Source organism: Monodelphis domestica, chromosome 1 (assembly GCF_027887165.1).
Source record: "Monodelphis domestica isolate mMonDom1 chromosome 1, mMonDom1.pri, whole genome shotgun sequence".
Taxonomy (NCBI): Eukaryota; Metazoa; Chordata; class Mammalia; order Didelphimorphia; family Didelphidae; genus Monodelphis; species Monodelphis domestica.
The window spans coordinates 586,155,633-586,173,883 of NC_077227.1; the positions used below are offsets into that span (position 1 = coordinate 586,155,633).

The window sequence follows — 18,251 nt, forward strand, 5'->3', positions numbered from 1 at the left end:
GATCCTCTAGTTGAATTCATTTTACTGAGTCCAAATAAATTAAATGACTTGGTCAAAGTAATGGTAGTTGAAGTAGCAGAGCCAGAACTGAAACTCAAGTTTTCAGACTTCAAATCCAGTGTTCTTTATAATATGCACACTTCATCATATAATTTACGAGAAATCTGTATTTTCCCACTAAATTATCTCCACCTAGCATTTCCCTTTACAAAGTTATCAGTGATCTCTTAATTGCCAAATCTATTGACTTTTTTCAATCTTCATTCTTGACCTCTTGACAACATTTGACACTCATTCACTTTCTAGATAATTCTGTGAGTTTTTGTGCCAGTGCTTTCTGGTTCTCCCCTCTGTCTAACCACTCTTCAGTTTCCTCTGTTGGATCTTTAATGCCATGCCCACTATCCATAGGTGTCTCCAAAGCTTCTGTCCTGGGTCCTTATGAACTTTAATGAGAAAAAAAATTACCTTTATTTTCACCTGTCTCTAACTGAAATTTAGTATTTCCTTCATTTATTTAAAACTATTCTAGGAAATGGTCCATGACATGCAAAAATGGCAAGAACCTAGCTTTATAGAATCTCACTGTGATCTCATCAGTTCCCATGGGCTCAATTATCATTTCTGTACAGATGATTGGCAGCTCTATATAGCTATGATCTTTGCTAAGCAATAGTCAAGTATCTCTGAATGCCTCTTGGATATGTTGAACTGGATATCTCATATACACTTTAGAAATGTCCAAAGCAGAACTTCTCTTTTCCTCCAAAGCCTCCCCCCACTTCTGAACTTCCCTATTGCTGTCAAAAGCATCACCTTCCACTGACCCAGGCCCATGACCTCAGGGTTATCCTTGACTCCTCACTGACTCCACTTATCCAATCCATTGCCAAATCCTAAGAGTTTCTACTTTTACAATATCTTACATTCATCCCCCTTTGTTCCACAAAGCCATCATGCTAGTCCAGGCTTTCATCACATCAGGCCTGGACTAAGTCTAGGGCTGGCCATGCCACTTACCCTGCTCCTTGATTTCCAATGGCCCCCTATTGCCACCCAGGATCAAATTTAAAGTCCCCTGGCATTGAGAGTTCCTCATAATCTACTCTTTCCTACCTTTCCATTCTTTGTACAATTTATTCCACAACACCTTTCATTTTGTTACACTGATTTACTCAGAATTCCTCAAAGTGACAATCCTCTCCATTCTCTGTACCTTAGCACTGACAGTTCCTGGCACTTGGAAAGTGCTACTTCCTCACCTCCGTCTCTTAGTTTCCCTGGTTTCCTTTAAGAAAAATCTGAACCTTTTCTCCTTTACCCTGAAGATATTACTGTCTTCCCCTTCATCTACCCTACATAGATTGTGTTAAGTATCATTTACATGCTGTTTCCCCCATTGGAATGTATGCCCCTCAAAGACAGATGTGTTATTTTTGCCTTTTTATGCCTAGTAGTAGTAGTAGTAGTAGTAGTAGTAGTAGTAGTAGTAGTAGTAGTAGTCTCTCGGTAACCAAGAATGACGATTGTCTTTGTGCGTTTTCATCTATGGATAGATGAGTGTGCACAAAGACACTTGTGCATGAAGCAAATTTAAGTGGAAGTCAATGCACAAAGACAGTCCCACTCTCTCGGCGTTGGAAGTCTGGGTCCATTGGCACGAAAAATCGTTACACCTGGAGACTTCCTCAGCTGCATTGGATGGCCGTGTTGTCTTTTGTGCTCCAACATGCCCTGAGCACTCCACAGTGCTTTGCTGCGTCGCCATCTCAGCTGTTAAACCTTCTTATTGGTTTCTTCCGCCTGTTCCGCCGAAGCAGTCTTCACATGCTGGGTGAGCAAAGCCTTAGTTCACCAGGGGTCGATGTCCCGATGGCTACCTTCACAAGGTTTAGCCGGCTTGTTGAAGCCGTTGCCCAGGGTGTGGCCACTGCCGCGTGCTAGCAGCTACTGGGAGCCACAAGTGAGAGCTGGGTGTCAGGTGAGGGTCAGAGGCTGGAGAGCTGCCCTAGGAGGGCACGACAAGCCCTCCATACCAGAGATACTACCCCTCCCTGAGCACCCCATACTAGTGACACAATAAATGCTTTGTTTTAGTAATCAGTCAAAAACTATGTAGCTTTAGTTGAAACCAAGCTAACTGACTTAGTCACTGAGAAGATAAGATTTTACTGTCCCTGAAGTTATTCAGTAGAGAACTGAAGCCATTGTCAAGAGTTCCAAAAATGTCATCATTCACAGAATCACAAAAGCTAAAAGGTCATGCAAGTTGACCCCAAAGCTGGGTAGGAATTCTTATTCCAACATTCGCCACGACAGTAGTGAACCACCATGAAGGAGTGTCCTCCATGTGGATATACAGCCTCTCCTTGAAGATGTCCAGTGACTGCCTTGCAAAACTGGCTGTTCCACTCTCAGTTACGTTGGTTAGCAAAACATTTCTTATTGAGCTGAAATCTGCTTCTGCAAAAGCCATCATTTGTCCCTACCATTGTACTGTCTAATGCCTCAGAGAACACAGATGTCCATTTGTCTTGCGTATGGCAAGCTTTTCAGTATTTGAGGATACCTCTCATTGCTACCTTCCTTGTCCAGTTGAGGCAAACACTTGGTAAACCAACACCATCTCTCACCATTTGAGACCTATGTCTTTAGATGTTCCCCCAGAGAGTAATGGGAGAAGGTTTTCTTAGATCTGCCATATCTTTTGCAGAAGAATGAAATCTGAAGCTCTCCTATATTCTGTTAAATAAAAGTGATCTGGAGGCTCAATCACCACCCAATTTAGAAGCATTAGTTAGAATTAGCAAAGCCTGGATGGCTATGACAGTTGCCACTTTCTAGATATTGCCTAATGAGAAAAACACCAGCTTTGTGGTGGGTATGGAAGCTAAGATAAAATGGGCTTCCTACCCTGGTTTAAAAACCCTTGTGGCTCCCCTTCCTTGGCCATATCTTGCTGGCTCTGCCACCTGGACACCCACCTTAACGGGGAAACCTTCCGGTGCTCACGTAATCGTGACTCCTCTGCCCACCACCAGGGTGTAAAAGATCCAAACTCCCAAAATAATTATGTCACATCCTAGCTTACATCCTACTGGGGGAAACCTAAGACACATGTTTTATTCTTCAAGAGATTAGAAGGTATGGGCTTCCCAGCAATGTCTGCCATGGGAACTAAGGACAAGCTTTACTCACTGAAGAAAAGCTTCTTGGTTATAAGGTGCCTAGCAAAAACCTGTCCCACAATCAGGGTAGCTAGATGGCATGGTGGATAGAGCACCAGGCCAGGAGTTAAGAGGACCTGGGTTCAAATCTGGACTCAGACACTTGCCAGCTATATGACTCTGGGTAAGTCACTTAACCCCATTTGACTAGCCCTTCCCCTTCTGCCCTTCTAAAGGGTTGTTACTAAGACAAAATAAGTAATCTTTCAGTCAATAAATATTAAGTACCCACTATATGTTAGGCATATAAAAAATGGCAAAATGATTTTTTAAAATGGTGTCCTTGTTCCAGGGGCTCAAAGTCTGACGAGATAGAGACAACATACAAACAACTAGGTGTGTAAAACAAACCATATACAAGATAAATTGGAGATAATCAATTAAGAGAAGGCATCAACATATATTGCAGAAGGTGGCCTATTAGCTGAAATGAGAACAATCGAATTGAAAGAGACCTTAGAGATACAATCCTTTCCTGAATCATAAAGATTCACAAAGACCACACAAATAGTGGCACGGTTCTGCCCTAGACCAGAAGTCCTGATTCATACTCCATTTCTATTTCCATTATACCACAGTACTCTTCAACAATAGCCAATTGTTTTAGTGCATGCCCTTTGTAGTAGGACTTAGATACAAGTTGTATTGTGTCCTATAGTATCCTATATCCTTCAATACATTATTCTTAGGTGTAGATTTAATCATAATAATAAAAAATAAGACATCTCTTACTTAATATGAGAAAAGAGTACATGTAACTATGGTATTATTCATTAATTTTGACAAATCGTGGACTAACAAAGTTCTCACAGATTGGAACAGGGCAGATCTGCCCATCTTTTAGAAATGATATATGATCACTCTTGACCTTTGAAAATATAGACAAGTCATTTTAACATCAGATACTGGAAAGTTATCAGGGGAAAAAATCATCAATCAATTTGCAATTACCTCAAAGAGCTAAAGGTAGTGGGTAGTAATCACCATGTCTTTGAGTTGAGCAAATTGTTCCAGACCAATTTAACTTCTGTGATGACATTTTAGGAAACATCTATTACTTTTCTTCTAAGTGGCCTATTTTAATTTCACTAAAGCTTTTTATTCTGTCCCACATTCACATAGACAACCATGTAGTTTTGTCATTATTAATGTTGGTTATATACACATAAAAAAAGACCTGAAAATAATTGCTAACCACAAATTGAATGGCGATTGCTAGTATATTTTATTTTTTAAAAAAGATGGTAGCATAATATATTAAAAATAAGCATAGCATCCAGGGGTCAGAAATGATCTTCCTTCTGTGTAATATAAACCTTTACTAGAATATTCTGTCAAGTTTGGGTTATCATGTTTGAAAAAGTAGAAACTAGCCTAAGCTAGATGGCACAGTGGATAGAGAGCGAGACCTGGAGTTGGGAGGACCTGACTTTAAATCTGACCTTAGATACTTCTAGCTGTGTGACCCTGGGCAAGTCACTTAATTCCTATTGCCTAGCCCCATGTTGGTAAACCTATGGCATGCATACCAGAGTGTGCCAGAGGGGCTGCTCCCTTCCCCCTCTCACACGTGCCTTAAGATATTTTTCATATCACTTGCACCTCTGCCCAACAGCCCAATGGCAGCACTTCCTCTCTCCCCTGTCTGGGGTAAGGTGAGAGAGAGACTCACATGTGGGGTGAGGGGCTCATATGTGGTGTAAGGGTGCAGTTTGGGCCCTCAATCTCTAAAAGGTTCACCATCACTGGGCTTCTATTTTAAGATAGACCATAAGGGTTTAAAAAAAAGAGAGAGAGAGAGAGAGAGGAGAAAAAGCTCCCTCAAACTGAAGATAGTTCAGAGAATGGTCACAAAGGTCACATAGAGTAGGGAGGCATTTATATGTCTTTTGAATGAATGACTAAAAGGATGAAAAATAGATCCTATTCTATCATTAAAGTAGGTTAACCTCGGATCATGGATTTATAGTTGAAAAGACTCTTACAGATCTTCTAATCCAACCCTCTTACTTTGTAGAAAAGGAACTGAGTTCCAGAAATTAACTGACTTGCCCAGGGCAGTAAAGAGAAGGCTGAGGGAAGATGATCACTAACCTCATATGTAAAATTGTCAAAATGTGATTTGTTCTCTCTGTGCACTTAGTAATGAATGGACAAATAGCTACATCTTTAATACTGTATTTAATTGTGGGCACCACATTCTAGAAATGACTTTGAAAAACTAGAGTGCATCCAGTATGACCATAGAATTTAGTGCCAGATGCCTTCTCTATACAGATAGGGACTGGAGACCATGCTATACAAGGACAAATTGAGGAATTAAAGCTATTTAACCAAGAAAAGAGAAGACAGAGGGGAGAAATGATGTTGCATTCAAGTATTTTTGAAGGACTATCATGAAAAACAAATTAGAACTGTTCTGCATGTCCCATATAGTAGAACTACAAAAAAATGGGGAAAAGTTGCAGGGAAAAAGATTTTGTTTCTTTGGGTGAAAAAGCTTCCTACTGAGTGGATCTGTTTAAAAGGAATGAGCTAGCTGTGTGACCCTGGACAACACTTACAGTGTTTAACCTCAAATGCCTAGCTTTACCACTCTTCTTCCTTGGAATCAATGGTTAGTGTCAATTCTAAGACAGAAAGTAAGCTGTTGTTTGTTTGTTTGTTTGTTTGTTTGTTTTTAATAAAAAAAATAAAAGAAATGAGCTGCTTTTCACCATCACTAGACATATTCAAGTATGAGATAATTATACTTGTCTGAGATGACATAGAGGCAGATTCCTATTCAGATACTGGTTGGACTAGGTGACCTCTGAAATCCCTTCCAAATTTTATTCAAATCAAGAAAGCAAAAAGAAGAATTATCTTAACTATCAATGTAATGGGAAAATGGAAAGGACTCTTGAGGAAAAATTATTAAGAGTCTCCATTTCTAATGCTCTTCAAAAAAAATGACAGGTAGTTATCTTTCCTGGATGGCTTTCCATCACACTCCAGTCAAATGTTATTATTTGATCTTTAATGCAAAAAAAATCACTTTCCTGAAGGCAAGGGGCTGGATCATAACTTTATAATTCTTTGACATGCTGACATTTGGGGGGATTAGATGGATGGGTTGTAGCAGAGTCTCCTTGCACAGACAGGCACTGTCTTACAAATGCCTCTTCTAAGATAGAAAATAGAAATTTGTCATGACCTTTGGGTCTCCATATTGTATTTCATATAAAATGTGAGGTTCAATTGCCTTTATACCATATTTTATAACACATTCTAAATGTATACATGACCTTAATATTAAAGATCATACTATAAAACATTTAGAAGAAAATAGCATATATACTTCTCACAGCTATATGTGGGAGATGTATTCTTAACCAAATAAAAGGTAGAAGAAATTACAAGAGATAAAATAAATTTTATTACATGAAACTGAAAAGCCTCTGAACAAACAAAATTAATGTACCTAGATAAGAAGAGATGCAGTTGAATAGGAAAAAAAAATCTATAAAATTTCTCCAATAAAGTTTTAGTGTTTAAGATATATAAATAATTAATATGTGTTTATATATAATATATAGTGGAAAATTAACATTGAATTGACATTTTTATATTAAATCTTCCTTAAATCTTGGGTTTTGAAGGTTAGCCAGCCTCCAAGCTAAAGTGATATGCTCTCAGGCCTCTAGGCATCTCCCTGGGCTAGCTTTTATTGGAGGCAGGGTAAAGATCTGCTTCTTATTTATCTCGAAACAAAAACTATTGGGTGATGAATTCAGAAAGCTCTAATGTTTTGGACTGCAGTGACCCAGCAAGGATGAAGGAGCTTTTTGGCAACCTTAACACTGGCCTCTCCCTGTGATGAAGTAATGAGAGAGAGGAGTTAGGATCTCTAAGTCTATCTCCTCAGGGGCTATTTACCAATCAAAGATATCTTGGGATGTTGAAGGGAGAGACTGAGTGGTGTGGCCACAGGGGCATATATAGCTTCCTGGTCTCTCTTTTGGCTTCTTGGGGGTCTTTTGCCATGCTCAGTCTTTTTTGCTGCACTCTCTTTTGTCCCTCTCTTTGGTCCCTGCTCACTCTCATGACCTGTTAGAATTGGATTATATTGAGCAGTCTATTAACAAATTAACTTAATTTTTTAAAAACCCTTACCTTATCTTAGAATCAATACTGTGTATTGACTCCAAGGTAGAAGAGTGATAAGGGCTAGGCAATGGGGGTTAAGTGACTTGCCCAGGGTCACACAGCTAGGAAGTGTCTGAGGTCAGATTTGAACCTAGGACCTCCCATCTCTAGGCTTGGCTCTCAATCCACTGAGATACCCAGATGCCTTTAAATTAACTTAAAATTATGAAATATTACCTCTCAAGAATTTCAATTGTTACAATATAAACATAAATAATAAAAGCAATTCCTCAATAGATAAGTGGTCAAAGGTTATGGGACAATTAGGTAGTGCAGTGGATAGAGTGCCTGGGGTCAGGAAGACTTATCTTAATGAGTTCAAATCTGACCCCAGACAAGACTAACTGTGTGAACCTGGGCAAGTCACTGAACACTGTTTACTTCAGTTTCCTAATCTATAAAATAAGCTGGAAAAAGAAATGACAAACCAATCTAGTATATCTACCAAGAAAATCCCAAGAGGGGTTATAAAAGATACAACTGAAGAAATTACTATACAACAAAGGTTGTAAACAAACAATTCTCTAAAGAAGAATTGCAAACTATTAACAACCATTTGAAAGAATGCTCCAAATCACTAGTAATTAGGGAAATGAACATTAGAAAATTCAAATTGAGAACTCTGAGGTTTTACTTCGTATTTTACAAATTGGCAAAGATGACAAAAAATGGGAATAATCTATTTTGGAGGCTTTGTGTAAAGATTGGTACACTAATCCATTGTTGGTGGAACTATGAATCAGTGCAACCATTTTGAAAAGCAATTTGGAATTATGCAAATAAAGTAACTAAAATGTCTAAATCATTTGATTTTGTTGCTACGTTTGTACCCCAAGGAGGCCAATGATAAAAGAAAGTCTCTATATACACCAAAATATTTATAGCCTCACTTTTTGTAATAGCAAAGACTTAGAAACAATGCTGATGCCTGTCAACTAGGGAATGATTAAATAAATCATATTATATCAATGTAATGGAATATTACTGTGAACATTATAAATATGATGACTATAGAGATGCATGGATAGAACTGTATGAACTTAGCCAAGAAGATTTACATAATGACTATAACAACATAAGTAGAAAAAAAACACAGAAGCAAAATTAAAAGTAAATGTTGGGAAGATAATGACTTTTAAAGACACCAAGATATAATAAAACAAAATCAAAAGAATGAAAAAATAGAAGAGAATGTGAAATATATCATTACAAAAACAACTGACCTGGAATACAGGAGAGACAATATAGGAATTGTTGGACTACCTGAAAATTATGATTAAAAAAAAGTTTAGACATTATACTTTAAGAAATTATTAATGAGAATTGCCCTGAAGTTCTAGAACTAGAGGATAAAATAGAAATGGAAAGAATCCACTGATTACCATCTTAAAGAGATCCCAAGATGAAAACTCATAAGAATTGTATAGCTAAGTTTTGAAGCTCCCAAGTAAAGAAGAAAATACTATAAGCAGCTAGAAACAATTTGAATTTAAATGAGCTACAGTCAGGATCACACTTCTACATTAAGCAACTTCTACATTAAGAGGCTTGTCACAAGGCCATGGAACAGGAAATTTTGAAAAGCATAGGAGCTAAGTTTACAACCAAAATAGCCTACCCAGCAAAGCTGAGTCTAAGTCCTGCAAGGAAAAAAAAATCAATATTTAATGAATTAAAGAACTTTCAGATATTCTTGAGGAAAAAAAAAACAGAATTGAATAGAAAATTTGAAGATGGGAGATCCTGAATTCAAAGTTGGTCTCAGATCCTTCCTATCTGTATGACCCTGGACAAATCACTTAACCCCAATTTCCTAGCCCTTACCACTCTTCTGCCTTGGAACTAATACTTAGTATTGATTCCAAGATTGAAGGTAGGAGTTTTAAAAAAAGAGAAAAAGAACATTAACATAAAAGATCAATTATTAGGGACCTAATAAAGTCAAACTGTTTACTTCTTATATGGGAAAACATATGTAACCCTTAAAAATGATACCTTTAAGGCAATTTGGAACTATTTCCAAAGGGCATTAAAAGACTGCCTACCCTTTGATCCAGCCATAGCACTGCTGGGCTTGTACCCCAAAGAAATAATATGGAAAAAGACTTGTACAAAAATATTTATAGCCACACTCTTTGTGGTGGAAAAAAAATAGAAAATGAGGGGATGCCCTTTGATTGGGGAATGGCTGAACAAATTTTGGTATCTGTTGGTGATGGAATACTATTGTGCTACAAGGAATAATGGACTGGAGGGATTTCATGTGAACTGGAATGACCTCCAGGAAATGATGCAGAGTGAAAGGAGCAGAACCAGGAGAACATTATACACAGAGACAGATACACTGTGGATCAATTGAATGTAATGGACTTCTCTACTAGCAGCAACGCAATGATCCAAGACAATTCTGAGGGACTTATGAGAAAGAATGCTATCTATATCCAGAGAAAGAACTGTGGGAATAGAAGAAAAACAACTGCTTGATCACGTGGTTCAATGGGGATATGATTGGGAATGTAGACTCTAAATGATCACCCTAGTGCAAATACTCATAATATGGAAATAGGTCTTGATCAATGACACATATATAACTCAGTGGAATTGCTCATTGGCTACAGGAGGGGGGAGAAAAAGGGAGGGAAAGAACATAATTTATATAACTATGGAAAACTATTCTAAATCAATTAATTAAATAAATAGACTTATAAATAAAAAGAAAAATGATGCCTTTACTTGGGTAGTTCAAAAGAGCATATCTAGACAGAAAGCTAAGAATTGAGTTGAATACAATGGAATAAGACTAACAAAATTGGAAGAAAAAAACAAAACTGGATAAGGAAAAAGTAAAATAGAACAATTATACAAAAAAGGCATGAATGGAAGAACTATAACAGTAAAGCAGATGATGGAGTGGAGGGCTGGTAGTGTTAGAATTTCATTCTCAGATCTGAGTAAAAGGAAATAATGTATATGTAGAAGAGTAAAGGTCTTCTTAACTTACAATGAAATAAGAGTGGGACAAAATAAGGAAGGGTTTCTTAGAGGAATAGATCAATATTATAGGAATAGATCAAGAAAAAAGAGAACAAGGGGTTAAAATAAGAGAGGGACTCTTAGAAGGGTGGTGATATTAAGAACTAGGAGCATAAAGGGAGGGGAGAAGAGAGAGACTATTAGATGGGCAAACTGATTTAGAACTAAAAGGGTAAGTGGAGAGAATAAGGGAGAATGAAAAGGGAGAGGGTAAAAAGAGAGGGAGAGAAGGATAAAGAGTGAAGATATAAGGTAGAGGGAAACATACAACTAGTAATTATAACTTTGAATGTGAATGAGATGAATTCATCCATAAAATGAAAACAGCAGAATAGATCAAAAAATAAAACTGGACAATATGTTGCTTATAAGAAACACATTTAAAAATAAGAGACACGCAGAGTAAAAATTAAGGGAGAAAGTAGAATCTATTATACTTCAGATGTTGCAAAAAAGCATGGAAAGCAATTATGATCTCAAAGTTAAAACTAAAATAGATTTAATTAAAAGAAATTACATTATGTTAAAAGGTAACATAGATAATGAAGTAACATCAGTACTAAACCTATACAAACCAAATGTTAGAGCATCCAGATTTTTTTTAAGTTAAATGAATTTCGGGTGATAAAAGCAAAACTATAATAGTGGAAGACAGCCTTCCTCTCTCAGAACTAGATCAATCTAACCAAAAAATAAATACTAAGCCAAGGAGATAAATAGAATCCTAGATAACCTAGATATGATAGGTATCTTGTAAGAACTGAATAGGAATAGAAAAGAATATATCTATTCTCAGTGTTACATGGCACATTTACAAAAATGTGTCATATATATTCAGGAATAAAACTTTATAGTTAAATGCAGACAAGCAGAAATATTAAATATATACTTTTCAGCTCATAATACAATCAGCATTATATTTAATATATAGGGTGATGGAAACACAAATTGAAAATTAATCAGAGACTAAATAATCTAATCTTAAAAAAAACAAACCCTTATCTTCCATCTTAGAATTGAGTAGGGTGGAGATTTCCAAGACCTGGTTCTGTCATTCCAAGTATCTCCATTGTATCAATTCTAAAATCAATCATGACTCAAAGAAATTCCTGTTCTATGCTTAAGCATAGGTCAAAGCCCTTTCCATTGTTCAGCAAAAGGTTTCTGTCCTAAAGTAATCTTAAGAAGGGAGGAGGAGGAACCTCCCATGCCAATGGGGTTCACATTCCAATAGAGTTCCCACTCTCAATAGGAAATTTTCCAAGTATGAAATATCCCAATGGTGAAATTTCCAACATTTATAAGTCTAAGAAATTTTAAGGTTTACAGAATCAATACTGTGTATTGGTTCTAAGACAGAAGAGCAGTAAGAGCCAAGTAGTTGTGGTTAAATGACTTGCCCAGAATCACACAGCCAGGAAGTATCTGAAGCCAGATTGAACCCAGGACCTTCAGTCTCTGTGCCTGGCTCTCAAACCACTGAGCCCCCCTAGCTGTCCCCTAAGAAACATAATATTAAGGAACGAATGAGTTAAAGAACTAGCCATAAAAACAATAAATAACTTTACTTACTGTGACAAGGAAATCACTTTAAAAGACTGATATATATTAATTTAAGGTCATATTTTCAAATAATTAAATCTTTGATCCTTTGCTACAGCCCTTTCTAAATCCTGTTAGCCTGAGTAGGGTAGAGATTGAAATAATTAAATTTTGATCTAGGCTGCAGCCCTTACTCAATCCTGTTAGGACTGAATAGGGTGGAGATTGATTCCAAGTATCTCCATTGTATCAATTCTAAAATCAATCATGACTCAAAGAAATTCCTGTTCTATGCTTAAGCATAGGTCAAAGTCCTTTCCATTGTTCAGCAAAAGGTTTCTGTCCTAAAGTAATCTTAAGAAGGTAGGAGGGGGAAACTCTCATGCCAATGGGGTTCACATTCCAATAGCCAAGACCCACTATCAATAGGGAATTTTTCAAGTATGAAATTTCCCAATGGTGAAATTTCCAACATTTATAAGTCCAAGAAATTTTGAGGTTTACAATACATCAGTAAAATAAAGAACAGATTAACAAACTGGATATGCAATTAAAAAACTAGAAAAAGAACAAATTTAAAATCCCCAATTAAACATTAAATTAGAAATCCTAAAAATTAAAGATGAGATTAATACATTTGAATGTAAGAACATTATCAAATTAATAAATCAGTGTAGAGGTTAGTTTTATGAAAAAATGAATAAAATAGATAAACCATTAGTTAATATAGTTTAAAAGAGAGAAAAGAAAACCAAATCACTAGCATCAAATAAGGGTAAATATACCACTAATGAAGATGAAAGCAAAACAATTATTAGGAATTATTTTACTCAATGATATGCCAACAAATTTAACAATTTAAGTGAAGTAGTAGAATACTTACAAAAATATAAACTGCTTAGACTAACAGAAGATGAAATAGAATGTCTAAATAGACCTATATTAGAAAAAGAAATTGAACAAGCCATAAATGATCTTCCTAAGGAAAAAACAAAACATCAGGACCAGATAAGATTTACAAGTGAATTCTACCAAACATTTAAAGATCAACTAAATCTAATATTAAACAAATTATTTGGAGTATTAGGAAAAGCAGTTTTTCCAAACTCCTTTTATGAAACAAGTATGGTACTGATACCTAAACCAGGAAGAGCAAAAATAGAAGAAAGAAAAGTATAGGCTAATTTCATTAATAAATATGGATGCAAAAATCCTAAATAAAATAGTAGTCAGAAGAAATGAATGCCTTGCCTTTTGTGAGGGCAAGGTGGAGTTGGTGAGAGGCAAGAGCTTCAGTTCTGACAGTCCTTGTGTTTGAGGTAACTTTTGATCACTTTTTAATTTCTGAAGGACAATGAATACATATAGCAAATAGCAAAAAAGTCTATTTATTCAAATTGTAACAAAATAGAAATCAGAAAAAAATATACATAGGAAAATCTATACCAGACAATAGAGAATGAAGGAGTTCTCCCATTGGGGAATAAGATAACTCACTTCAGTTAAAACAGAGCATCCTGGGTCTCAGCCAAAGAGAAATTCCCCAAAGTTTAGAGTTGCAAGCTGGGAATAGAAACATGTTGGAAACTGCCCTCTCCTCTCCTGTCTTCCTAAGGAGCCTTTTCTTTGAGCCTATGAAATGGAGTTAGACTTCCATCTTTTATCTACCCCAAAGTCAACTGGATGCTAGTCTTGAAGACAAATCACTTGAAGAGTCCCCAAAGGGGGGGCTGGCTGAATTATGGAACATTTGACTTTCACAGACTCCAACCCTACCCCTTACAAAAGGCAGAGCATTCTTCATCAGGTTACATTCAGGTTAAGTGACTTGTCCAGGATTATACAGCTAAGAAGTGTCTGAGATCAAATGTACATTCAGGTCTTTCTGACTCCTATCCCAGCTCTACACTATCTAAAAGAAACTATGTTGAGCAATGTGAGCTACTGGAAAGATTTATTTTATTTTTTTATATTTGAAAGAAATTGGCTCCTAAAATCAACTAATTTCCTAGCTTAGCAGTTCCATGATCACCAAGTAACCTTATGCTCTCACAGTCATATAGATTTCCAGCTTCTTTGATGCTGGACAAGCAGATGCTCTGGTTAGAGAACTTTCGTATTTAGAAAATAAACAGATAACACCAACCACCCTGCTACCCTTTTAATAAATTAATAAATCAGCATTCTTGTTGGTTTGATTATTGTGAATCAATTATGGGTTCTGATCTCCATTGAGCAAAGAGATTAAATCAAGGTCTAAACCCTTTAAGACATTCCATTGTATCAGAAAAAGCACTGGAGTGTGTGGATCAGAAGACTGAAGTTCTAATTCCATTCATGGCATATAACTCTGTGATCTTAGGCAAGTCACTGTGCCTGAATGGAGCTCAATTTTCTCTTCAATAATTAAAGTTCGGTTAAGAGTTCCTTTCAGTTTTTACATGCAGTGAACTCTAAACTTTATGAATTCATATCAAACAGCAACTTTGAAGTTCATTCTAAACTGACACATCACAATATACAATGGTCCTGACTTGTAGAAATAACCAAAAGCCAGAACTCGTTAAATAAAGCATCTTACATTTTTTGTGACACTTTTAAGTAACCATCTTCGTTGTTCTTGCCTTATAGTCCTCGGACTCTTGCTCATTAGACGCCCTGGGGCAGTCAGAATACCAGAAGGATCTGGAAAAGAAAACCTTAAGGGGAAATAACCAGCAGACAAACCTGGAAACTAGACTGCAGGGTCAAAGTTAGAGACAGCCTAGGGCTATCAGTAGCCCCGGAGTACGGAGAAGAAACTAGATTCACTTTTCTCTTTTAAGTGATTGGCTAATTACAACAGTGGAGGTTTTTGATTGGCTGACTCTAAAATAGAGTCGTTACTGACTGGATCACGATTACTAAACTCTGGGGACAAGCAGGTCCCAGAGGTTTTATGCCTAGGTATTTGGCCAGGGCTCTCCTTTTTCCTAAGAGGGCATCGATCTTCTTGATTATCCCTGAATCTGCGACTGTGCTAAGTGAGTCCTTGCTGCACTGTTTTCCCTCCTCAGGCTTGCGTAAGAGCTCCAAGTTTGTTTTTTGAGAGTCCATATCCCTAGGTCTCATTCGCGCCTTCTGTCTCGGTTTTTGTTTTTTTTTCCTTTTTTTTTCTCTGAGCTTCTTTCCGCAGGTCCCACCCCAAAGGATGGGAAGATTTGGGTGCAATTTCTCGGAGGGATAGGGAAGGAGAGACTGATCATAAAGTTGAGGGCATCAACCCCTTTACCCCATATCCACAGCTCCTCTAACTTCTTGCCTTCCCACCCCACCTTCCTTTCAGTCTTTTACAGGTTTCTGTCCCCTGGATCTTCTTCCCTTCCAGCGATGCCGAGGATAGATCTCACCAGGCGTCTCTCCGTGGGTCACAATTCACTCCTACACCGGTTCCTGAGGTCCTCTGGAGGGGAACCTCGACCTCAGCTACCCCTTCGCCCCTGCTTGGTTCGGCAGCCCGAGCGCCAGCTCCCGAAGAAACGGGTGGTATTCGCTGACACGAAGGGGCTGGCCCTGATCACCATCCACAACTTTTCATGCGGTACTATAACTCCTAAGGAGGAACTGCCGTTCCGGAACAGAATTCTACAGCTGGCTCCAGCCTGTGTCCCGCCGGGGTCCAGCTATGCCCTTGCTTTCTCTCAGCCCTTAGATGACTACGGCCGTTTCTGCAGATGCCTGCAGGCTCAGAAAGTGTGTCTGGAGCAGTGTGCAGTACAGGGGCGCTTCTTACAAGGTACAATTGGAGTGCACAATTTTGGATATGAGAAGGTTGTGCAAATGCGCATCACTTTCAATGCCTGGACTTCTTACCTCGACGTGCCCTGTGTTTATGTGCCTCAAATTTTCAGAGGTGAAATAGATATCTTCAGTTTCCAGGTGGCATTGCCCCAGGGTCCTCCAGGCCCAGCTGGCACCATCCAGTTCTGCTTCTCTTTTCAGTGTGTTCAGCAGATTTATTGGGACAATAACCAGGGTTATAACTACCACTTGCAGCCCTCTGACTCCCTACTTGTCTGTCATGTTGAGTGAGTGTAGTTCTGAGTCTGCCATTTGAGCCTCCACAAATGGGCCACCTATTTTCTTTGCAGCCCATCTAAGAGTTTTTCCCCTGACTTGAAAAACCTGTACTCCTCCAGGGTTTGAAGGTTTTCCAGTTGTTTCAACCTTTTCTGCTGCTAGTTACAATAAGATCCATAAACACCTGAACTAAGTTATTAGGACATAAAATTCAAGTGCTTTTCAGTCTTCTCCCAGGAAAGTGGAATCACCTTCTGCCTTTTGTAGGGGGGTATGGTTATTGTTTCAAGAGAAGATGCTTTCTTTAGGAAGACACTGGGAGTACTACCCTTTTGCAGAATTCTAGGGTTGCCTTTAAAGTGAGATGGAAACTTTCACTGTTTTAATTACCTACATAACTCTAGTAGAGGCACTTAGGTTGCTCAGTGGATGGAACATTAGATTTGGAGTCAGGAAGGCCTGTGTTCAAATCCTGCCTTAGCCACTTACTAGCTATGTGACTGGGCAAGCCATGTAACCTCTGTTTGTCTTAATCCACTGTAGAAGAAAATGGTAAACTACTCCACTATCTTTGCCAAGAAAACCCCATAGATGCTACTCTGGGTTATAATCTATAGGGCCAAGAAAGTCAGATGCCAGTGAACAACAATGTACTCTGTTAAAAGGCACCTACATGGAGAAGGGTGCTCTCTAGTGTTCATATTAGTGATATGGAAAGGCAAAGCATGCTGAGTGTCCTCTATTCATTGTGCTATTACATTTATGGTAATTTGAGATATTCTTGCCTCTAAATATTCCTTAATGGAAGTTTTTTTAAAATTCAGCTGTTGTGAAAGGGTAATTCAAATCTGCCTCTTACCTTCAATTTCTATTTTATTTTTATTAAAATCTTATTTAAAATGGGATAATATTTATTTTAATGGTTTATTCTATATTTTAACATAATTTATCTATATCTGTAATTCATGGAATATTGTAATATTCTAGCAAAATATCTTGGGCTATTTGAACTCTGGAAAAACCTTCCCAAGTTTAGCTGATGATGTAAGAACTTTAATAAAAGTTATTTTCTTATACCTTGTCTGATTACTTGACTTTTCCAACAATTGCTTGTAGAATTTAAATGCTTCATGAATACAGTTATTTGCTGTTTCTGAGAGTGGAAGTTATAATAATGAGCAAGCTGCTATGGTTTTAGTTCTCTGACTAAAATGCCCCATCAGTTTAGCTTCCAGTGTGCAACAAGCAACATGTCCTATCATTATTAGCAAAGCAAAGACAGAAATCAGCTGAACATAAATGGTCTCAGGAGCAGTGTAAAACACAAGCCATTCTGATATGAATTATTCCTAGGAAAATGATTCTTACTCTTCATTTCCCCAACTCTACCTATACCTTTTCAATTCTGACTCTGCTGAGAGAAACTGGGGCAAATTTTCTGGGGTCCAACTATAAGTCTGAAGTAATATTTCATTGTTAGTAATGGAAATAGGGGCAGTGGATAGAGTGCCAAGCCTGGAGTTGGGAGGGCCTTAGATACTTACTAGATTTGTGATCCTGGGCCAAGTCAATTAACCCTGTTTGCCTTTAAGAGAAAAAAAATAATAAATTTGGAAACAAGTAGGTGGCTCAGTGGATGGGGATCCAGGCCTAGAGATGGGAGGTCCTGGGTTCAAATATGAATATTTCCTAGCTGTGTGGTCCTAGTTAAGTCACTTAACCTCAATTTGTCTAAAAAATTTTTTCAGTCTTCAAATATCTTCATTGGATGCCCATCCATTGCCTTCAATAACTATTTCAAATCATTAAACATTTACTTTAGCGAAAATACTGCCTGTTATTTTCTAGTACAAAAAAAAATACACCCTAAAAATGTTTTCAAGAATGTAGAGAAAGCCCTTACTAATCATCTGCCTTGGAACTAATACTTAATATCACTTCTGAGACAGAAGGTAAGATTGCTTTTTTTGTTGTTGGTTTTTTTTAAAGTAATAGAAATAAAACTAACCATTCTATCATAAACTGGTAGCAGATTTTGACAGTAAATTTGTATGACTCTCCATATTTCCTCAAAGTACTTCTTCAATAGGAATTATATCTCTTCTGGCTAAAGTACTAGACTGTCCATAAATTAGTTACTCATATATTGAAACCAGTGTGTACATAGAAAAAAAGATGTTCTTTTTTTCCTATTGGTTTTAT

At 37.4% G+C, this 18,251-nt stretch overlaps 1 protein-coding gene and 1 long non-coding RNA gene across 3 annotated transcripts in view; one reads left to right on the forward strand and one right to left on the reverse strand.

The window, feature by feature from the left end:
* LOC103105267 (uncharacterized) overlaps positions 1-18,251 on the reverse strand; it is a 33,435-nt gene that overhangs the window by 11,521 nt on the left and 3,663 nt on the right. Inside the window, exon 2 of one of the 2 annotated variants that reach the window (XR_008915559.1) lies at positions 17,594-17,634. The exons of the other annotated variant lie outside the window; for it this stretch is intronic. This is a non-coding gene — a long non-coding RNA (uncharacterized LOC103105267). The remainder of the gene's footprint in view (positions 1-17,593; positions 17,635-18,251) is intronic. 2 annotated transcript variants of the gene reach the window in all.
* On the forward strand, positions 14,244-17,123 carry LOC130456539 (protein phosphatase 1 regulatory subunit 3C-like). Its single transcript, XM_056813575.1, has 2 exons — positions 14,244-15,013; positions 15,316-17,123. The coding sequence occupies exons 1-2, from the start codon at positions 14,929-14,931 to the stop codon at positions 16,059-16,061; spliced, it is 831 nt and encodes a 276-aa protein (XP_056669553.1). The 5' UTR covers positions 14,244-14,928; the 3' UTR covers positions 16,062-17,123.

Bases quoted from the DNA above. Each gene is read 5' to 3' on its own strand.
- LOC130456539 (XM_056813575.1), top strand. From the start codon at position 14,929: ATGCCTAGGTATTTGGCCAGGGCTCTCCTTTTTCCTAAGAGGGCATCG. The intron at 15,014-15,315 runs GTGAGTCCTTGC...CCTTCCTTTCAG, and splicing joins TGAATCTGCGACTGTGCTAA to TCTTTTACAGGTTTCTGTCC.